Below are 17499 nucleotides of genomic sequence, written 5' to 3' on the forward strand. Positions count from 1 at the left end.
AGCGATGTCGCAACGTGCAAAGTACCCCTTGGATGGGAACGCAGTACAAAATCCGTATCCCTTCACTAACAAGAGTGGTGCGTATCCCAAAAAACAATTTCCTATTATATCCCCCCTAATATCTCTTCACTTAAGAGAAAAGAAAATTCCTTTAAGGAAGCAAACAAGATTTTGAAGCATTTTTTTTTTTTTTTTTTTTTACCTGAGCCAAAAAAAAAATAGGCCAGACCTTTTCTAGATTTTTACTCACTCCCTTTAGGGCTTCAAAATAGTTCTCTAATAATGTAGCACAATCCAGTAACTATTCGGGCTGCTTTCACAACTAAGCTACGTTGCACCGGTGCCATTTTCTCCAGAGGACTTACATTCTGCATGTAACCTGAAAAGCGCTCGGCTGTGGCGGAGATGGCGCTCTTCACCCTCTTCAGCAGATCTTTCTTCATTTCAGCGCTGCAAACATCTTTCTTGGCCAACAGAAAAGCAAAGCGTCTGCAACAAAGCAGCAATTTAAGAAATAGAAGAAAGATTGCTTACAAACAGTGGGGTTTTTTGTTTCTTTTTATTATTAATAACAGAAGCCGGATCATACCTGATTAATGCATTTAGTGGAATTTTCTTGTAAGGGATGCCTTGCTTAAGCAAATCATTTGCAAAAGGCTGCAGGGAAAACAGTGATTGCAGGATGGAGTTCATGTAGCAGGTATTTCCCAAGTTGGAGAAACTGCAGGTAGGACGAGACTATGATTACTAAAAGTGAAAAATGCAGTGACAAACAGCAATATACTGTACAGATACTGTATGTCCTGGTGATTGAGGGGGCACAGGACCACCACCTCTGGGTGTTTAACATAATCAACCAATAGCCATCGCAGCATTTAGAAGGCTGTGAGGGGGGGGTGGGGGGGGAGGGGAGCAATATTACCCCCATTAAAAAAATGCTGCAAAGTTAAGGGTTAAATTACACGCTCATTTTCTGAATACTGAATGCAAGGTGCTGCATTATATAAGGACATTCTGGGATCGTGACATCAAAATATACCGACCCCTGCAACTGCTGGGGCTGTGGGTGCGTGGAGAGGACCCTCTGCTTGTTCCAGCCGGCGTAGTCTTGGTTTGGTCGCAGTTTCTTCACTGATAAGGGGCTCGGCGGTGTTGGAAGAATAAGACTTCTTTTGGCTGTTGGGGTCTGGGTAGATCCAGGGGTCCTACGTATAAAACAAATGTGTGAATCATGTGTGTACAATGGGCATGCTGCAGGTAAACACTAATGGATCAGTTACCTCCCTATTCTACACTGGTGCATTAAAAGTAGTGAGCAGCATCAGCCCCTCCACTTCCGTACACATCCTGGGAAGTGTTAAGTCACAGGAACATGTTTTTTGTTTTTGAGGCTGTCTAAACCTGGGATTTATCTTATAGTAAATTGTGTCCTATAGTCTGAAAAATACGTAATTTTTTTTTTTTTATAAGAAAAGAAGGGAATTTTGTTTACTTACCGTAAATTCCTTTTCTTCTAGCTCCTATTGGGAGACCCAGACAATTGGGTGTATAGCTTCTGCCTCCGGAGGCCACACAAAGTATTACACTTTAAAAAGTGTAACCCCTCCCCTCTGCTATACACCCTCCCGTGCATCAGGAGCTCCTCAGTTTTGGTGCAAAAGCAGGAAGGAGGAAACTTATAAATTGGTCTAAGGTAAATTCAATCCGAAGGATGTTCGGAGAACTGCAAACCATGAACCAAAAGAACAATTCAACATGAACAACATGTGTACACAAAAGAACAACAGCCCGAAGGGAACAGGGGCGGGAGCTGGGTCTCCCAATAGGAGCTAGAAGAAAAGGAATTTACGGTAAGTAAACAAAATTCCCTTCTTCTTTGTCGCTCCATTGGGAGACCCAGACAATTGGGACGTCCAAGAGCAGTCCCTGGGTGGGTAAAAGAATACCCCGATAAAAAGAGCCGACAACGGCCCCCTCTTACAGGTGGGAAACCGCCCCCTGGAGGACTCGCCTACCTAGACGGACATCCGCCGAGCATAGGTATGCACCTGATAGTGTTTCGTGAGAGTGTGCAGACTAGACCAGGTAGCCGCCTGACACACCTGCTGAGCCGTAGCCTGGTGCAGTAACGCCCAGGACGCACCCACGGCTCTGGTAGAATGGACTTTCAGCCCTGAAGGAATCGGAAGCCCAGAAGAACGGTAGGCTTCAACAATCGGTTCCCTGATCCACCGAGCCAAGGTTGACTTGGAAGCCTGCGACCCCTTACGCTGGCCAGCGAAAAGAACAAAGAGCGCATCAGAACGGCGCAGTGGCGCCGTGCGAGACACGTAGATCCGGATTGCTCTCACTAGATCTAACAAATGCAAATCCTTTTCACATTGGTGAATTGGATGAGGGCAAAATGAAGGTAAGGAGATCTCCTGATTGAGATGAAAAGGGGACACCACTTTGGGGAGAAAGTCCGGGACCGGACGCAGAACCACCTTATCCTGGTGAAATACCAGGAAGGGGGCGTTGCATGACAGCGCTGCTAGCTCACTCTCCGAAGTGATGTGACTGCCACTAGGAAGGCCACCTTCTGCGAAAGGCGTGATAGAGAGACATCCCGCAGCGGCTCAAAAGGTGGTCTCTGAAGAGCCCGTAGAACCCTGTTGAGATCCCAGGGTTCCAGCGGCCGCTTGTAAGGTGGGACTATGTGGCAAACTCCCTGCAGGAACGTGCGGACCTGCGGAAGCCTGGCTAGACGCTTTTGAAAAAACACGGAAAGCGCCGATACTTGTCCCTTGAGAGAGCCGAGAGACAAACCCTTGTCCATTCCAGATTGAAGGAAGGAAAGAAACGTGGGTAAGGCAAACGGCCAGGGGGTAAAACCCTTATCAGGGCACCAGGCTAAGAAGATCCTCCAAGCCCTGTGATAGATCTTGGCGGACGTTGGTTTCCTGGCCTGTCTCATAGTGGCAATGACCTCTTGAGATAACCCTGAGGACGCTAGGAGCCAGGACTCAATGGCCACACAGTCAGGTTGAGGGCCGCAGAATTCAGATGGAAAAGAAGGGAATTTTGTTTACTTACCGTAAATTCCTTTTCTTCTAGCTCCAATTGGGAGACCCAGACAATTGGGTGTATAGCTATGCCTCCGGAGGCCACACACAGTATTACACTAAAAGTGTAAAGCCCCTCCCCTTCAGCCTATACACCCCCCGTGCTGCTACGGGCTCATCAGTTTTGGTGCAAAAGCCAGAAGGAGGAAAAAATTATAAACTGGTTTAAAGTAAATTCAATCCGAAGGAATATCGGAGAACTGAAACCATTTAACATGAACAACATGTGTTATACAAAAACAGGGGCGGGTGCTGGGTCTCCCAATTGGAGCTAGAAGAAAAGGAATTTACGGTAAGTAAACAAAATTCCCTTTTTCTTTGTCGCTCCTAATTGGGAGACCCAGACAATTGGGACGTCCAAAAGCAGTCCCTGGGTGGGTAAATAATACCTCATAATAGAGCCGTAACGGCTCCGTCCTACAGGTGGGCAACTGCCGCCTGAAGGACTCGCCTACCTAGGCTGGCATCTGCCGAAGCATAGGTATGCACCTGATAGTGTTTCGTGAAAGTGTGCAGGCTCGACCAGGTAGCTGCCTGACACACCTGCTGAGCCGTAGCCTGGTGTCGCAAGGCCCAGGACGCTCCCACGGCCCTGGTAGAATGGGCCTTCAGTCCTGAGGGAACCGGAAGCCCCGAGGAACGGTAAGCTTCGAGAATTAGTTCCTTGATCCACCGAGCCAGGGTTGATTTGGAAGCTTGTGTCCCTTTACGCTGGCCAGCGACAAGGACAAAGAGTGCATCGGAGCGGCGCAGGGTCGCCGTACGAGAAATGTAGAGTCTGAGTGCTCTCACTAGATCTAACAAGTGCAAATCCTTTTCACATTGGTGAACTGGATGAGGACAAAACGAGGGTAAGGAGATGTCCTGATTGAGATGAAAAGGGGATACCACCTTAGGGAGGAAATCTTGGCGGACGTTTGTTTCCTAGCCTGTCTCATAGTGGCAATGACCTCTTGAGATAATCCTGAAGACGCTAGGATCCAGGACTCAATGGCCACACAGTCAGGTTGAGGGCCGCAGAATTCAGATGGAAAAACGGCCCTTGAGATAGCAAATCTGGTCGGTCTGGCAGTGCCCACGGTTGGCCGACCGTGAGATGCCACAGATCCGGGTACCACGACCTCCTCGGCCAGTCTGGAGCGACGAGGATGGCGCGGCGGAAGCCCGGCCCTTATCTTGCGTAACACTCTGGGCAACAGAGCCAGAGGAGGAAACACATAAGGAAGCTGAAACTGCGACCAATCCTGAACTAAGGCGTCTGCCGCCAGAGCTCTGTGATCTTGAGATCGAGCCATGAATGTTGGGACCTTGTTGTTGTGCCGTGACGCCATTAGGTCGACGTCCGGCATCCCCCAGCGGCAACAGATCTCCTGAAACACGTCCGGGTGAAGGGACCATTCCCCTGCGTCCATGCCCTGGCGACTGAGAAAGTCTGCTTCCCAGTTTTCTACGCCCGGGATGTGAACTGCGGATATGGTGGATGCTGTGGCTTCCACCCACAGCAGAATCCTCCGGACTTCCTGGAAGGCTTGCCGACTGCGTGTTCCTCATTGGTGGTTGATGTAAGCCACCGCTGTGGAGTTGTCCGACTGAATTCGGATCTGCTTGCCTTCCAGCCACTGCTGGAACGCTTTTAGGGCAAGATACACTGCCCTGATCTCCAGAACATTGATCTGAAGTGAGGACTCTTGCTGAGTCCACGTACCCTGAGCCCTGTGGTGGAGAAAAACTGCTCCCCACCCTGACAGGCTCGCGTCCGTCGTGACCACCGCCCAGGATGGGGGTAGGAAGGATTTCCCCTTCGATAATGAGGTGGGAAGAAGCCACCACCGAAGGGAAGCTTTGGTTGCTTGAGAGAGGGGGACGTTCCTGTCTAGGGACGTCGGCCTCCTGTCCCACTTGCGTAGGATGTCCCATTGAAGAGGACGCAGGTGAAACTGCGCGAAAGGGACTGCTTCCATTGCTGCCACCATCTTCCCCAGGAAGTGCATGAGGCGCCTCAAGGGGTGTGACCGACCTTGAAGGAGAGATTGTACCCCTGTCTGTAGTGAACGCTGTTTGTCCAGCGGAAGCTTCACTATCGCTGGAAGAGTATGAAACTCCATGCCAAGATATGTCAGTGATTGGACCGGTGTCAGATTTGACTTTGGAAAATTGATGATCCACCCGAAACTCTGGAGAATCCCCAGAGTAACGTTGAGGCTGTGTTGGCATGCCTCTTGAGAGGGTGCCTTGACCAGCAGATCGTCTAAGTAAGGTATTGTGGCGCCCCTGACCTGGTCAGGCACCACTGAGTACTGCACCCATGCTGGGGACAGTACAATACAGGTAATCCAGAAGGCTGACCGAGGTGTGACTACACAGGCGCATAGTGATCAGGTCTCACACATGTACCTTTGAGAGGACCCCTGGGGATCCCAGGAGGGGGCAAAGCCTTCACCTCCACTGGAATAGTGGAGGGGGTAAAAAGCCTCCATCTCCACTCAAGGGGTGTGGTAGGAGAGCCTGGTTGCTAGGTGGCGTAGGCAAGAACAGGAGAGGAGGGGCAGTGAGCCGGTTCAGTGTGCAGTTCAGGGGGAGCAGACGTCAGGAGCAGACCCCGGGGGCTGTTGCAGTCTGACAGCGTCCGCGCAGTGGCTACCGACGGGGGAGAACGGTCACCTAGGAGTGCTACCCGAAATCCATCTTCAGCTAAAGAGAGAGCACGGAGTGGGAAGTAAGGAGACTGCTAGGGAGTACCAGGCCCAAACGGGTAGTAGGTCCCAGTGCAGGGATAGATCCACCTTTCCTTGCCAAACCTGCTTGAGGGGGCACTTCATACCCCCAAGATCACACTACAAAGTCCGCAGCCACGTCGCCACAGTTAGGGCCCATAGTTCACAGGAGGCAAGCAGCTGGAGTGTCCTGGCCCAGGCTACAAGCAAACGGACAAAACGAAGGGGAGAGAGGCTTCAGCAACTTCCCTGGGTGACCCCCATAGGGACTAAAAGTCGGGGTTACCCCAAAACGCAAAGGGCTAAGGAAGGCGAGTCGGTAGTCACCCTCATCAGTCAGCCTGAAGGACACCTGGTTCCAACCTGGTTCATCCCAGCTTCGCCCGGGTTACTCACTCTGCCACCTTCTGTGAGTAAAAACCCTGAAAGACATCCTGCTTGTGTGGAGTTATTCTGCGCCTTGTGGTTCTACACCTTTACACAGGGCCCTGGGGCTTGCCTCACTCTCAGGAGGCTATTACAACCGACTGCACCCACCATCAGCCCCAGGCATCCCTTAATCTGCAGTGGCGGTCCCCACTGACCGCAATTCTGAGAGTGGCGTCACGACAAATAGAAGATTTCCTACCGGTGACAGGATCCAGCTGCGTGGAGTCCCTGAAGGTAATGCACCGACACTGCATCAGCGGGGCTTCACAGTATCACTGAGTGACCCTGAGAGTGGAGGACCGTAACTACTGTAGCCATGACCTTGGTGAAAACCCTTGGGGCTGTCGCCAGGCCGAACGGCAGTGCCGTGAACTGAAGGTGTTCGTCTCCTATGGCGAAGCGCAAGAAGCGCTGATGCTCTGGAGCAATTGGTACGTGGAGATAAGCATCCTTGATATCGATCGATGCTAGGAAATCTCCTTGGGACATTGAGGCGATGACGGAGCGGAGGGATTCCATCCGGAACCGCCTGGTCCTTACGTGTTTGTTGAGCAGTTTTAGGTCCAAAACAGGACGGAAGGACCCGTCCTTCTTTGGAACCACAAACAGGTTGGAGTAGAAACCGTGACCCTGTTGCTGAAGAGGAACCGGGACCACCACTCCTTCTGCCTTCAGAATGCCCACCGCCTGCAGAAGAGCCTCGGCTCGCTCGGGAGGCGGAGATGTTCTGAAGAATCGAGTCGGAGGACGAGAGCTGAACTCTATCCTGTAACCGTGAGACAAAATGTCTCTCACCCAACGGTCTTTTACTTGTGGCAGCCAGGTGTCGCAAAAGCGGGAGAGCCTGCCACCGACCGAGGATGCGGTGTGAGGAGGCCGTAAGTCATGAGGAAGCCGCCTTGGTAGCGGCACCTCCGGCGGTCTTTTTAGGGCGTGATTTAGACCGCCATGCGTCGGAGTTCCTCTGATCCTTCTGAGGCCTTTTGGACGAGGAGAATTGGGACCTGCCCGTACCCCGAAAGGACCGAAACCTCAACTGTCCCCTCCTCTGTTGGGGTGTTTTTGGTTTGGCCTGGGGTAAGGATGTTTCCTTTCCCTTGGATTGTTTGATGATTTCATCCAATCTCTCACCAAACAAACGGTCGCCAGAAAATGGCAATCCAGTGAAGCACTTTTTGGAAGCCGAATCTGCCTTCCATTCCCGCAGCCACAAGGCCCTGCGTATTGCCACCGAATTGACGGCTGCAACCGCCGTACGGGTCGCAGAGTCCAGGACAGCATTAATAGCGTAGGACGCAAATGCCGACGTTTGAGAGGTTATGGACGCCACCTGCGGCGCAGACGTATGTGTGAGTGCGTCAATTTGCGCCTGACCAGCTGAGATAGCTTGGAGTGCCCATACGGCTGCGAATGCTGGAGCAAAAGACGCGCCGATAGCTTCATAGATGGATTTCAGCCAGAGCTCCATCTGTCTGTTAGTGGCATCCTTGAGTGAAGCTCCATCTTCCACTGCAACTATGGATCTAGCCGCCAGTCTGGAGATTGGAGGATCCACCTTGGGACACTGAGCCCAACCCTTGACCACGTCAGGGGGAAAAGGGTAACGTGTATCCTTAAGGCGCTTGGAAAAACGCTTATCTGGATAAGCTCGGTGTTTCTGGACTGCCTCTCTAAAGTCAGAGTGATCCAGAAACATACTCTTTGTACGCTTGGGAAACCTGAAACGGAATTTCTCCTGCTGAGAAGCTGACTCCTCCACAGGAGGAGCTGAGGGAGAAATATTCAACATTTCATTGATGGACGCAATAACATCATTCACTATGGCATCCCCATCAGGAGTATCAAGGTTGAGAGCGGCTTCAGGATCAGAATCCTGATCAGCTACCTCCGCTTCATCATACAGAGAGTCCTCTCGCTGAGACCCTGAACATTGTGATGATGTCGAGGGAATTTCATAGCGAGCTCGCTTAGTCGGTCTGGGGCTGCGGTCCGTGTCAGAGACCTCACCCTGGGATCCATGAGACACCCCGGGAAGACATTGCTGTTCCAACTGAGGGGAACCAGGGGGCAATGATTCCACAGTGCCCATGGCTTGAGATGCCGGCCTGGACTGCAAGGCTTCTAATATCTTAGCCATAGTCTCAGAAAGTCTTTCAGTAAAAACTGCAAACTCCGTCCCTGTCACCTGGACAGTGTTAACAGGTGGTTCTCCCTGGGCCACCCTTAGCAGAGGCTCCGGCTGAGAAAGTGCCACAGGGGCCGAGCATTGCACACAATGAGGGTCAGTGGAACCTGCCGGCAGTATAGCCGTACATGCTGCACAGGCAGCATAGTAAGTCAGTGCTTTGGCACCCTTGCTATTTGTGGACGACATGCTGTTGTCTCCTCTGAGCAATACAGGAGGGTATATAGCCACAAATCAACAGTGCACCATACATTGTAAAGTATAGACTATAATCATATAAACTATAAATACACTTCTGCACTAGTGGGGCCAGCACCTCAGGTGCTGATTACCGCCTGCGCAAAGCGGCTGTGTGGGCACCAGAATTCCTGCCTGGGTCTCCCTGAGCTTGTCTCTCCTCTCCAGCGTTAGCAGAGCTGAGAGGAATGGCTGCCAGCGTCCTGAGGAGAGGAGGGGGCCGTGGGCGTGACCCAGAAAAGTGCGGGAACTGGTGCCCCACTGTGCAGAGTGAGGGGGGTGGAGTATGCAAAGCATGCTCCAGCCCTCAGTGCTGCCGACCTGTACAGCGTCCCGCCCTTCCCCTGACTGGCAGGGCTGGGGGCGGGAAGAAAGACACAAACACACTCAGCAACGCTGAAGTGTATAGTGGCACAAATGCAGCCAGCGCTGCTGTCCCCGGTGCACTAGCACACCCAGCAATGCTGGAGTGTTGCTGTGCGCGGTCCCCACGGGGACACAGAGTACCTCCAAGTAGCAGGGCCATGTCCCTGAACGATACTCGGCTCCTATCCAGCAGGGTCCTCAGGAGCTGTGGATGGAGCACGGTCTCCTGTGCCTGGAGACCGAAAGGATCCCACTTCACCCAGAGCCCTAATTGAGGGATGGGGAAGGAAAGCAGCATGTGGGCTCCAGCCTCCGTAACCGCAATGGATACCTTAACCTTAACAACACCGCCGACAAGAGTGGGGTGAGAAGGGAGCATGCTGGGGGCCCTGTTATGGGCCCTCTTTTCTTCCATCCGACATAGTCAGCAGCTGCTGCTGACTAAGCTGTGGAGCTATGCGTGGATGTCTGCCTCCTTCGCACAAAGCATAAAAACTGATGAGCCCGTAGCAGCACGGGGGGTGTATAGGCTGAAGGGGAGGGGCGTTACACTTTTAGTGTAATACTTTGTGTGGCCTCCGGAGGCATAGCTATACACCCAATTGTCTGGGTCTCCCAATTAGGAGCGACAAAGAAATTAATGTCTGCAAAATCTGCTGCATGTGAAGGTACTATAGAATCAATTCACAGGACTTTTGTCCATCGGCCACGGTCAGTAATCTGAGACTACCGGACGGGAGGGCCTGTTGATCTTTCCTACATCCAGGAATTCCCGGTTCTTCTTGGTTAGCTGGCCTGTCTCAACATTGTGGTGCAACGCACACACAAATGCAGCGTTTCACCAGCCTGGCTAACCAAATGAAGAGCTGGGAATGCCCAGGAGATAAAAGGAGAGCCACAGGCCTTCTGTACGGCGCTCAGAGCTCCAACCTGTGGCTGATGGACCAGAGCCCTGAGAATAGCTTCTCTCATCAATAGACAGATACACTCAAGATGATGAAAGATTCATTAGACAGTGAGAAATACCTCTCTGGATATGAATTTCCGGAAGAATAATCTTTTTGAGTCAATCGGCTGCTGTAAAAGGATGAAGACTGTAGCGGCGTTAAACCTTCATAAAAAGAAAAAAAAAAAAAAAAACAAAAACAGCAAATTAGGAATCCACATCCAGCTAGACGTAACTACAGACATGTCTTTTTTTGTGTTTTCTTCTACTCTAATTTTTAATGGTCAACAACTGCATTTTAATTAAAACATTAAGTCAAAAATTGACAATTCTAAAGAAAAAAAAAAGGCAAAACCTCTCTGCAGTGAAGTGTAAAAACTAACTTTGCAAACATGAAGTAATTTTACATTAGAGGTTAATTAAAAATGTCCTATTTTTTTCTGCAGACCTACAGTACATAGTAAAAACACAGACCTGGACGATTTTCTTCCGCCTGCTTCACATTCAGCTGCTTCTCTCGGCTGCTGTTAAGAAATTTGCGGCTGGGATCACTTAATGTTTTGTTGGTGCTGCAAAGAGACAGATAAAAAAAAGATACGAGTATATTAGCTGGTTGAAACCTAAACCAAAAAAAAGGGGCAAGCTCGCCGACTTGAAGGTGAGGACAAATGACCGTGCAAACAAAACCTCCAATCCTGTAAGCGGCAAACAGAATTCGTGCAGTTGTGTCACACGAGCTGGAGGAGAATGGAGATTTTCTAAGATGTTCAAATAGATGGTGAGAAACCAAAATATCCAGGAAAGAAGCTGTCACACATGACCTAACACGGACTTGTCCTGGGTGTCCGCACCCAGCCTGTCCTGACTATTTTACTCCCCAGCGCTCCCAGTATTCATTGATTATGTTTGCATCTGACATGAAACGTTTACTATACAGCTACCAAACGAAAAAACATTTCATTTCTTAAAAGGGAACCAATCACCAGGATTTTCCTATATAACCTAAAGCCAGTGCTATACTGGCACTATCAGGCTGATTCTATACATACAGTGCTATACTGGCACTATCAGGCTGATTCTATACATACAGTGCTATACTGGCACTATCAGGCTGATTCTATACATACAGTGCTATACTGGCGCTATCAGGCTGATTCTATACATACAGTGCTATACTGGCACTATCAGGCTGATTCGATACATACAGTGCTATACTGGCACTATCAGGCTGATTCGATACATACAGTGCTATACTGGCGCTATCAGGCTGATTCTATACATACAGAGCTATACTGGCACTATCAGGCTGATTCTATACATACAGTGCTATACTGGCACTATCAGGCTGATTCTATACATACAGTGCTATACTGGCACTATCAGGCTGATTCTATACATACAGTGCTATACTGGCGCTATCAGGCTGATTCTATACATACAGTGCTATACTGGCACTATCAGGCTGATTCTATACATACAGTGTTGGCACTATCAGGCTGATTCTATACATACAGTGCTATACTGGCACTATCAGGCTGATTCTATACATACAGTGCTATACTGGCGCTATCAGGCTGATTCTATACATACAGTGCTATACTGGCACTATCAGGCTGATTCTATACATACAGTGTTGGCACTATCAGGCTGATTCTATACATACAGTGCTATACTGGCACTATCAGGCTGATTCTATACATACAGTGCTATACTGGCACTATCAGGCTGATTCGATACATACAGTGCTATACTGGCACTATCAGGCTGATTCTATACATACAGTGCTATACTGGCACTATCACAGAGAAAGTTAGAGACGGGTTTTCATATGCCGCGCCAATGACCACCATTCAGAAGATCAGATTAATGTATCTTAGTTTTTTGACCTGTGCAAAAATAAAGGTCAAAAAAAGAGAGAATTTTGTTACTTACCGTAAATTCTTTTTCTTATAGTTCCGTATTGGGAGACCCAGACATTGGGTGTTTAGCTTCTGCCTCCGGAGGACACACAAAGTACTACACTAAAAAGTGTAGCTCCTCCCTCTGAGCTTATACACCCCCTGGTAGCCAGTCCTAGCCAGTTTAGTGCAAAAGCTGAAGGAGAATAGCCACCCACAAGTAGAACCGAGCAAGAACCGGAACAACCGGAGACTCTGTCCACGACAACAGCCGGTGATAACACACGGAACAAGAAAATTGCCAACAGGGAGGGTGCTGGGTCTCCCAATACGGAACTATAAGAAAAAGAATTTACGGTAAGTAACAAAATTCTCTTTTCTCTATCGCTTTCATTGGGGGACACAGGACCATGGGGTGTATGCTGCTGTGACTAGGAGGCTGACACTAAGTGAACATAAAAAGAGTTAGCTCCTCCCTGGCAGTGTACACCCCGAGCCGGAGGCGGTACTATGCCAGTTTTTTGCTTAGTGTCGTAGGAGGCTGAAGTGGGCCCATATCTCTGTGGGCCAACCTCAGCCTAGGCTATTGAGTTTTTTTCGGGCTATACGGCGCCGCTCAGCATTCTCATCGTTCTACGTTTTTTGTCTCTTCTGCAGGGTTAAAGACCCTGCTTCAGAGAGAACTCTCGCCCCAGGGTTGCCTGAGGGCTCGAGACGCCAAGCCCTATCCCCCTCTGGCCCCATGGTACTACCCCAGGGGTTGATTGGGGACCGAGATTAATATTTGATTTAAGGGCACACACTCCCCGTCGACCCCCATGGTACCATCCCAGGGGGTGTTTCTGGTGGAGGTGAAGAGGATTCCCTGAGGATGTCAGACTGTCAACAGCGCAGGAGCGCTCACATCAAGTGGTCCTCTGTCACCAGGCCTCCTCCAGCGTTCACCTGATACCCTGGGCCCAGGCTGAGGTTCTGGCACTGCAGCGCTGCACAGTCTCCATCACGGCCCCTCGGATGATGGAGATGGAGGAGATGGAGATGGAGGAGATGGAGATGGAGGAGATGGAGATGGAGGAGATGGAGATGGAGGAGATGGAGATGGAGGAGATGGAGATGGAGGAGATGGAGATGGAGGAGATGGAGATGATGGAGATGGAGGAGATGGAGGAGATGGAGATGGAGGAGATGGAGATGGAGGAGATGGAGGAGATGGAGATGGAGATGGAGGAGATGGAGGAGATGGAGATGGAGATGGAGGAGATGGAGATGGAGGAGATGGAGATGGAGGAGATGGAGATGGAGGAGATGGAGATGGAGGAGATGGAGGAGATGGAGATGGAGGAGATGGAGATGGAGGAGATGGAGATGGAGGAGATGGAGATGGAGGAGATGGAGAAGATGGAGGAGATGGAGAAGATGATGGAGATGGAGGAGATGGAGGAGATGGAGATGGAGGAGATGGAGATGGAGGAGATGGAGGAGATGGAGAAGATGGAGAAGATGGAGATGGAGGAGATGGAGGAGATGGAGATGGAGGAGATGGAGATGGAGGAGATGGAGATGGAGGAGATGGAGAAGATGATGGAGATGGAGGAGATTATGGAGATGGAGATGGAGGAGATGGAGATGGAGGAGATGATGGAGATGAAGATGGAGGAGATGGAGATGATGGAGATGGAGGAGATGGAGATGGAGGAGATGGAGATGGAGAAGATGAAGATGGAGGAGATGAAGATGGAGGAGATGGAGATGGAGGAGATGGAGATGGAGGAGATGATGGAGATGAAGATGGAGGAGATGGAGATGATGGAGATGGAGGAGATGGAGGAGATGGAGATGGAGGAGATGGAGAAGATGATGGAGATGGAGGAGATTATGGAGATGGAGATGGAGGAGATGGAGATGGAGGAGATGATGGAGATGAAGATGGAGGAGATGGAGATGATGGAGATGGAGGAGATGGAGGAGATGGAGATGGAGGAGATGGAGATGGAGAAGATGAAGATGGAGGAGATGAAGATGGAGGAGATGGAGAAGATGATGGAGATGGAGGAGATTATGGAGATGGAGATGGAGGAGATGGAGATGGAGGAGATGATGGAGATGAAGATGGAGGAGATGGAGATGATGGAGATGGAGGAGATGGAGGAGATGGAGATGGAGGAGATGGAGATGGAGAAGATGAAGATGGAGGAGATGAAGATGGAGGAGATGGAGATGGAGGAGATGGAGATGGAGGAGATGATGGAGATGAAGATGGAGGAGATGGAGATGATGGAGATGGAGGAGATGGAGGAGATGGAGATGGAGATGGAGGAGATGGAGATGGAGAAGATGAAGATGGAGGAGATGAAGATGGAGGAGATGGAGATGGAGGAGATGATGGAGATGGAGGAGATGGAGATGGAGGAGATGGAGAAGATGGAGAAGATGATGGAGATGGAGGAGATGGAGATGGAGGAGATGGAGGAGATGGAGAAGATGATGGAGATGATGGAGATGGAGGAGATGGAGATGGAGATGGAGGAGATGATGGAGATGGAGGAGATGGAGGAGATGGAGGAGATGATGGAGATGGAGGAGATGGAGGAGATTATGGAGATGGAGGAGATGGAGATGGAGGAGATGGAGAAGATGGAGATGGAGGAGATGGAGATGGAGATGGGAGGAGGGAGGAGGGAGGAGAAGAAGAAGAAGAAGAGGCAAAAGCGCGCGTTTTTCTCTTACCAACGGCTCACCTCAGCACAGGCAGGCCGGTGAGCAACAGCATCTTTTCTCTGCGGCTACCTCCAGCTACTCTGAGGCCCCTGCTGACCCGGGAAGGACACAGGCCAGGGTGAGTGCTGCTCCTCATTAGGACCAGCGACACTTTGTACTTTTTTGTTTTTTTTCTTCCAATTTTCTCCTGTCTCCTCCCTAGTGTCTCTAGTAGGAGCCCTAAGCAGCCATGCCTAACTCTAAGTCGTCCCGATCCAAACAGGCCCCCTTCATAATGCATTTTGCGTGCTCATCCTGCAACGAAAAATTCTCCCAAGGCCAGGCTACCTCCCTCTGCGCAGCTTGCACTCCCGATCCGCAGCCCACGCAGATTGCCCCAGACGCCGCCAGCCCCCCCCGTCCACACCGCTACTGCAGCAGTGCAGGACGCATCGGGCCCCAATGCGCCCCCTCCCCCGGAGTGGCTGACTTCTCTCTCCCAGTCGGTGGATTCTCTGTCAAGAGCGTCCTTGACCATCGCGCAAGCTTTGCAGTCACTCCCTACGCTCAGCCATGCCACACAGGTCCAGCCGCCGCAGGACAACAGTTGTGCTGACCCTGACCTGGCTGCTGGAGCGCGGAAGCGAACCCGCACGGTCTCGTCTTCCAATTCCTCCCAGAGGTCTCTCTCCCCTCCAAGACCCGAGCGCCACTCATCTCCGTGACCATCCGATCTCTCCGGAGAAGAGTCAAATGCAGCCTCACTGCTGGACTCGGACCAGGCAGCTGATGTCAGGCGTATGGTGGACAGCCTGGTCTACGCAGTGAATAAGACGCTGAAGCTACAGCCGGACTCTGCCACCGCCCAGAGCTCACAGGTATCTTTCAAACGTGTTAAGCGTGTCCACAGGTCTTTCTGCGATCATCCGGAATTCGCTGAGATCCTCTGCAAGCACAGACAGCAACCGGACAAGACGTTCAACAACGGTAAGTCGATTGACTTACACAATCCCTTCCCCGAGGATCTTAGGAAGGAATGGGCAGGCTCACCGGTGGTCGACCCCCCGGTCTCCCGACTGTCCTCGCATACGGTTCTCTCTCTGCCACAGGGGACATCGCTCCGTGACGCCACGGACCGAAACATTGAGAGATTCGCCCGTTCGGCTTTCGAGGCAGCAGGCGCTGCCCTGTCGCCGGCTTTCGCCACCGTCTGGGTAGCGAAGGCCATGGTGACATGGGCCGACACCCTCCGCAGAGGCCTTCGCTCACAGGATGGCGATCCCGAGCTAGTCAACATGGCAGCGCAGATTGTCCTAGCGGGCGAGTATATCATTAACGCATCTCTGGCGTCTGCCAACTGCGCAGCACAACCGGCCAGCAACATGGTGGCAATCCGCCGGGCGGTCTGGCTCAGAGCCTGGAATGCAGACGCAGCTTCAAAGAAATCCCTTACCGCCCTCCCATTTGCAGGAGACCGACTGTTCGGGGACAGGCTCAAATCAGATCATCGCCGAGGCTACGGGAGGAAAGAGCACTTCCCTTCCCCAGCTGAGGCCAAGACGTATCCCGCGCCGCCAGCCAACCTCAGGTTTTCGACCTTTTCGCAGCTTCAGTTCCACTACACAGCCTAGGAGGAACAGATCCCCACAGAGAAACAGGAAGAACCCGTCCTTCAAAACAAATCCGTCCTGGCGTCCTAGATCACGCCAGCCAGCCAAACCAGCATCTAGATCTCAGCGATACTCCTCCAAATGACTCGTGGTCAGCGCGGACCAGGTGGGGGGGCGCCTGTCTATTTTCCAACACGTCTGGCTGCCCTTGATCACAGACGCTTGGGTCAGAGAAATTTTAGTCTCGGGATACAAGAGAGAGTTCTCATCAATGCCCCCAAGTCGGTTTTTTCTTTCCCATCTTCCCGAGTCAGACGCGCGAGCTCGCCCTTTTTTTTCACGCCATCGAAACTCTCGCCGCTCAGGGGTCGTGGTGCCGGTCCCAGACTCGGAACTGTTCAGGGGAGTCTACTCAAACCTCTTCGTTGTCCCCAAAAAGGACGGCACTGTGCGTCCCGTTCTCGACCTCAAGGTCCTCAACAGGTACGTCAGACCCAGAAAATTTCGCATGGAGTCCCTCCGATCGGTCATTGCCTCCATAGAGGTCGGCGAATTCCTCACCTCTCTGGACATACAGGATGCATATCTTCACATGCCGATTGCACATCAACACCAGAAATTCCTGCTCTTTGCCGTGGCAGACGATCATTATCAGTTTACTGCCCTACTTTTCGGCCTTGCGTCTGCGCCCCGAGTATTCACGAAAGTCATGGCTGCTGCCATGTCGATCCTGCACTCCAGGAGTTCTGGTGATTCCATACCTGGACGACTTGCTGATCAAGGGGTCATCTTTCAACGACTGCCGTCTAAGTGTCCAGGTTACCATCGATACTCTGTCCCGGCTCGGTTGGATCATCAATCGGAAGAAGTCCTCTCGGACCCCGGCCCGTCGGATCACATTCCTCGGCATGGAGTTCGATACCATCCAAGGACGTGTGTCCCTTCCACAGGAAAAGATTGCCTCCCTCCAGAGAGATGTCCAGACCCTCCACCGCTACAGAGCGGTGTCCATACGATTCGGTATGAGGGCGCTAGGTCGGATGGTGGCGGCAATAGAGGCGGTCCCGTTCGCCCGCTTTCATCTTCGTCCTCTTCAGCTATCTCTGCTGCACAATTGGGACAAGTCGCTATTCACCCTGGATCGCAAGATAAAGTTGTCCCCGGAAGTCCGCCGCTCTCTGCTCTGGTGGACCAACAGCCTAAATCTCTCCAAAGGAATGTCATTCGTACCGGTATACTGGCAGACAGTCACCACCGATGCCAGACTTCTAGGCTGGGGAGCGGTGTTCCATCATCACACGGCTCACGGTCAG

At 51.3% G+C, this 17499-nt stretch overlaps 1 protein-coding gene across 2 annotated transcripts in view; it reads right to left on the reverse strand.

The window, feature by feature from the left end:
- Positions 1 to 17499, reverse strand: part of USP37 (ubiquitin specific peptidase 37) — a 104649-nt gene that overhangs the window by 49979 nt on the left and 37171 nt on the right. For both annotated transcript variants that reach the window (XM_075317077.1, XM_075317076.1), the window contains 5 exons: positions 10456 to 10550; positions 10062 to 10146; positions 1044 to 1205; positions 590 to 721; positions 366 to 489 (listed from right to left, as the gene is read on the reverse strand). In XM_075317077.1, coding sequence (XP_075173192.1) covers positions 366 to 489; positions 590 to 721; positions 1044 to 1205; positions 10062 to 10146; positions 10456 to 10550 — 598 coding nt within the window. The remainder of the gene's footprint in view (positions 1 to 365; positions 490 to 589; positions 722 to 1043; positions 1206 to 10061; positions 10147 to 10455; positions 10551 to 17499) is intronic.

This window comes from Anomaloglossus baeobatrachus, chromosome 7 (assembly GCF_048569485.1).
Source record: "Anomaloglossus baeobatrachus isolate aAnoBae1 chromosome 7, aAnoBae1.hap1, whole genome shotgun sequence".
In the NCBI taxonomy this organism is placed as follows: domain Eukaryota; kingdom Metazoa; phylum Chordata; class Amphibia; order Anura; family Aromobatidae; genus Anomaloglossus; species Anomaloglossus baeobatrachus.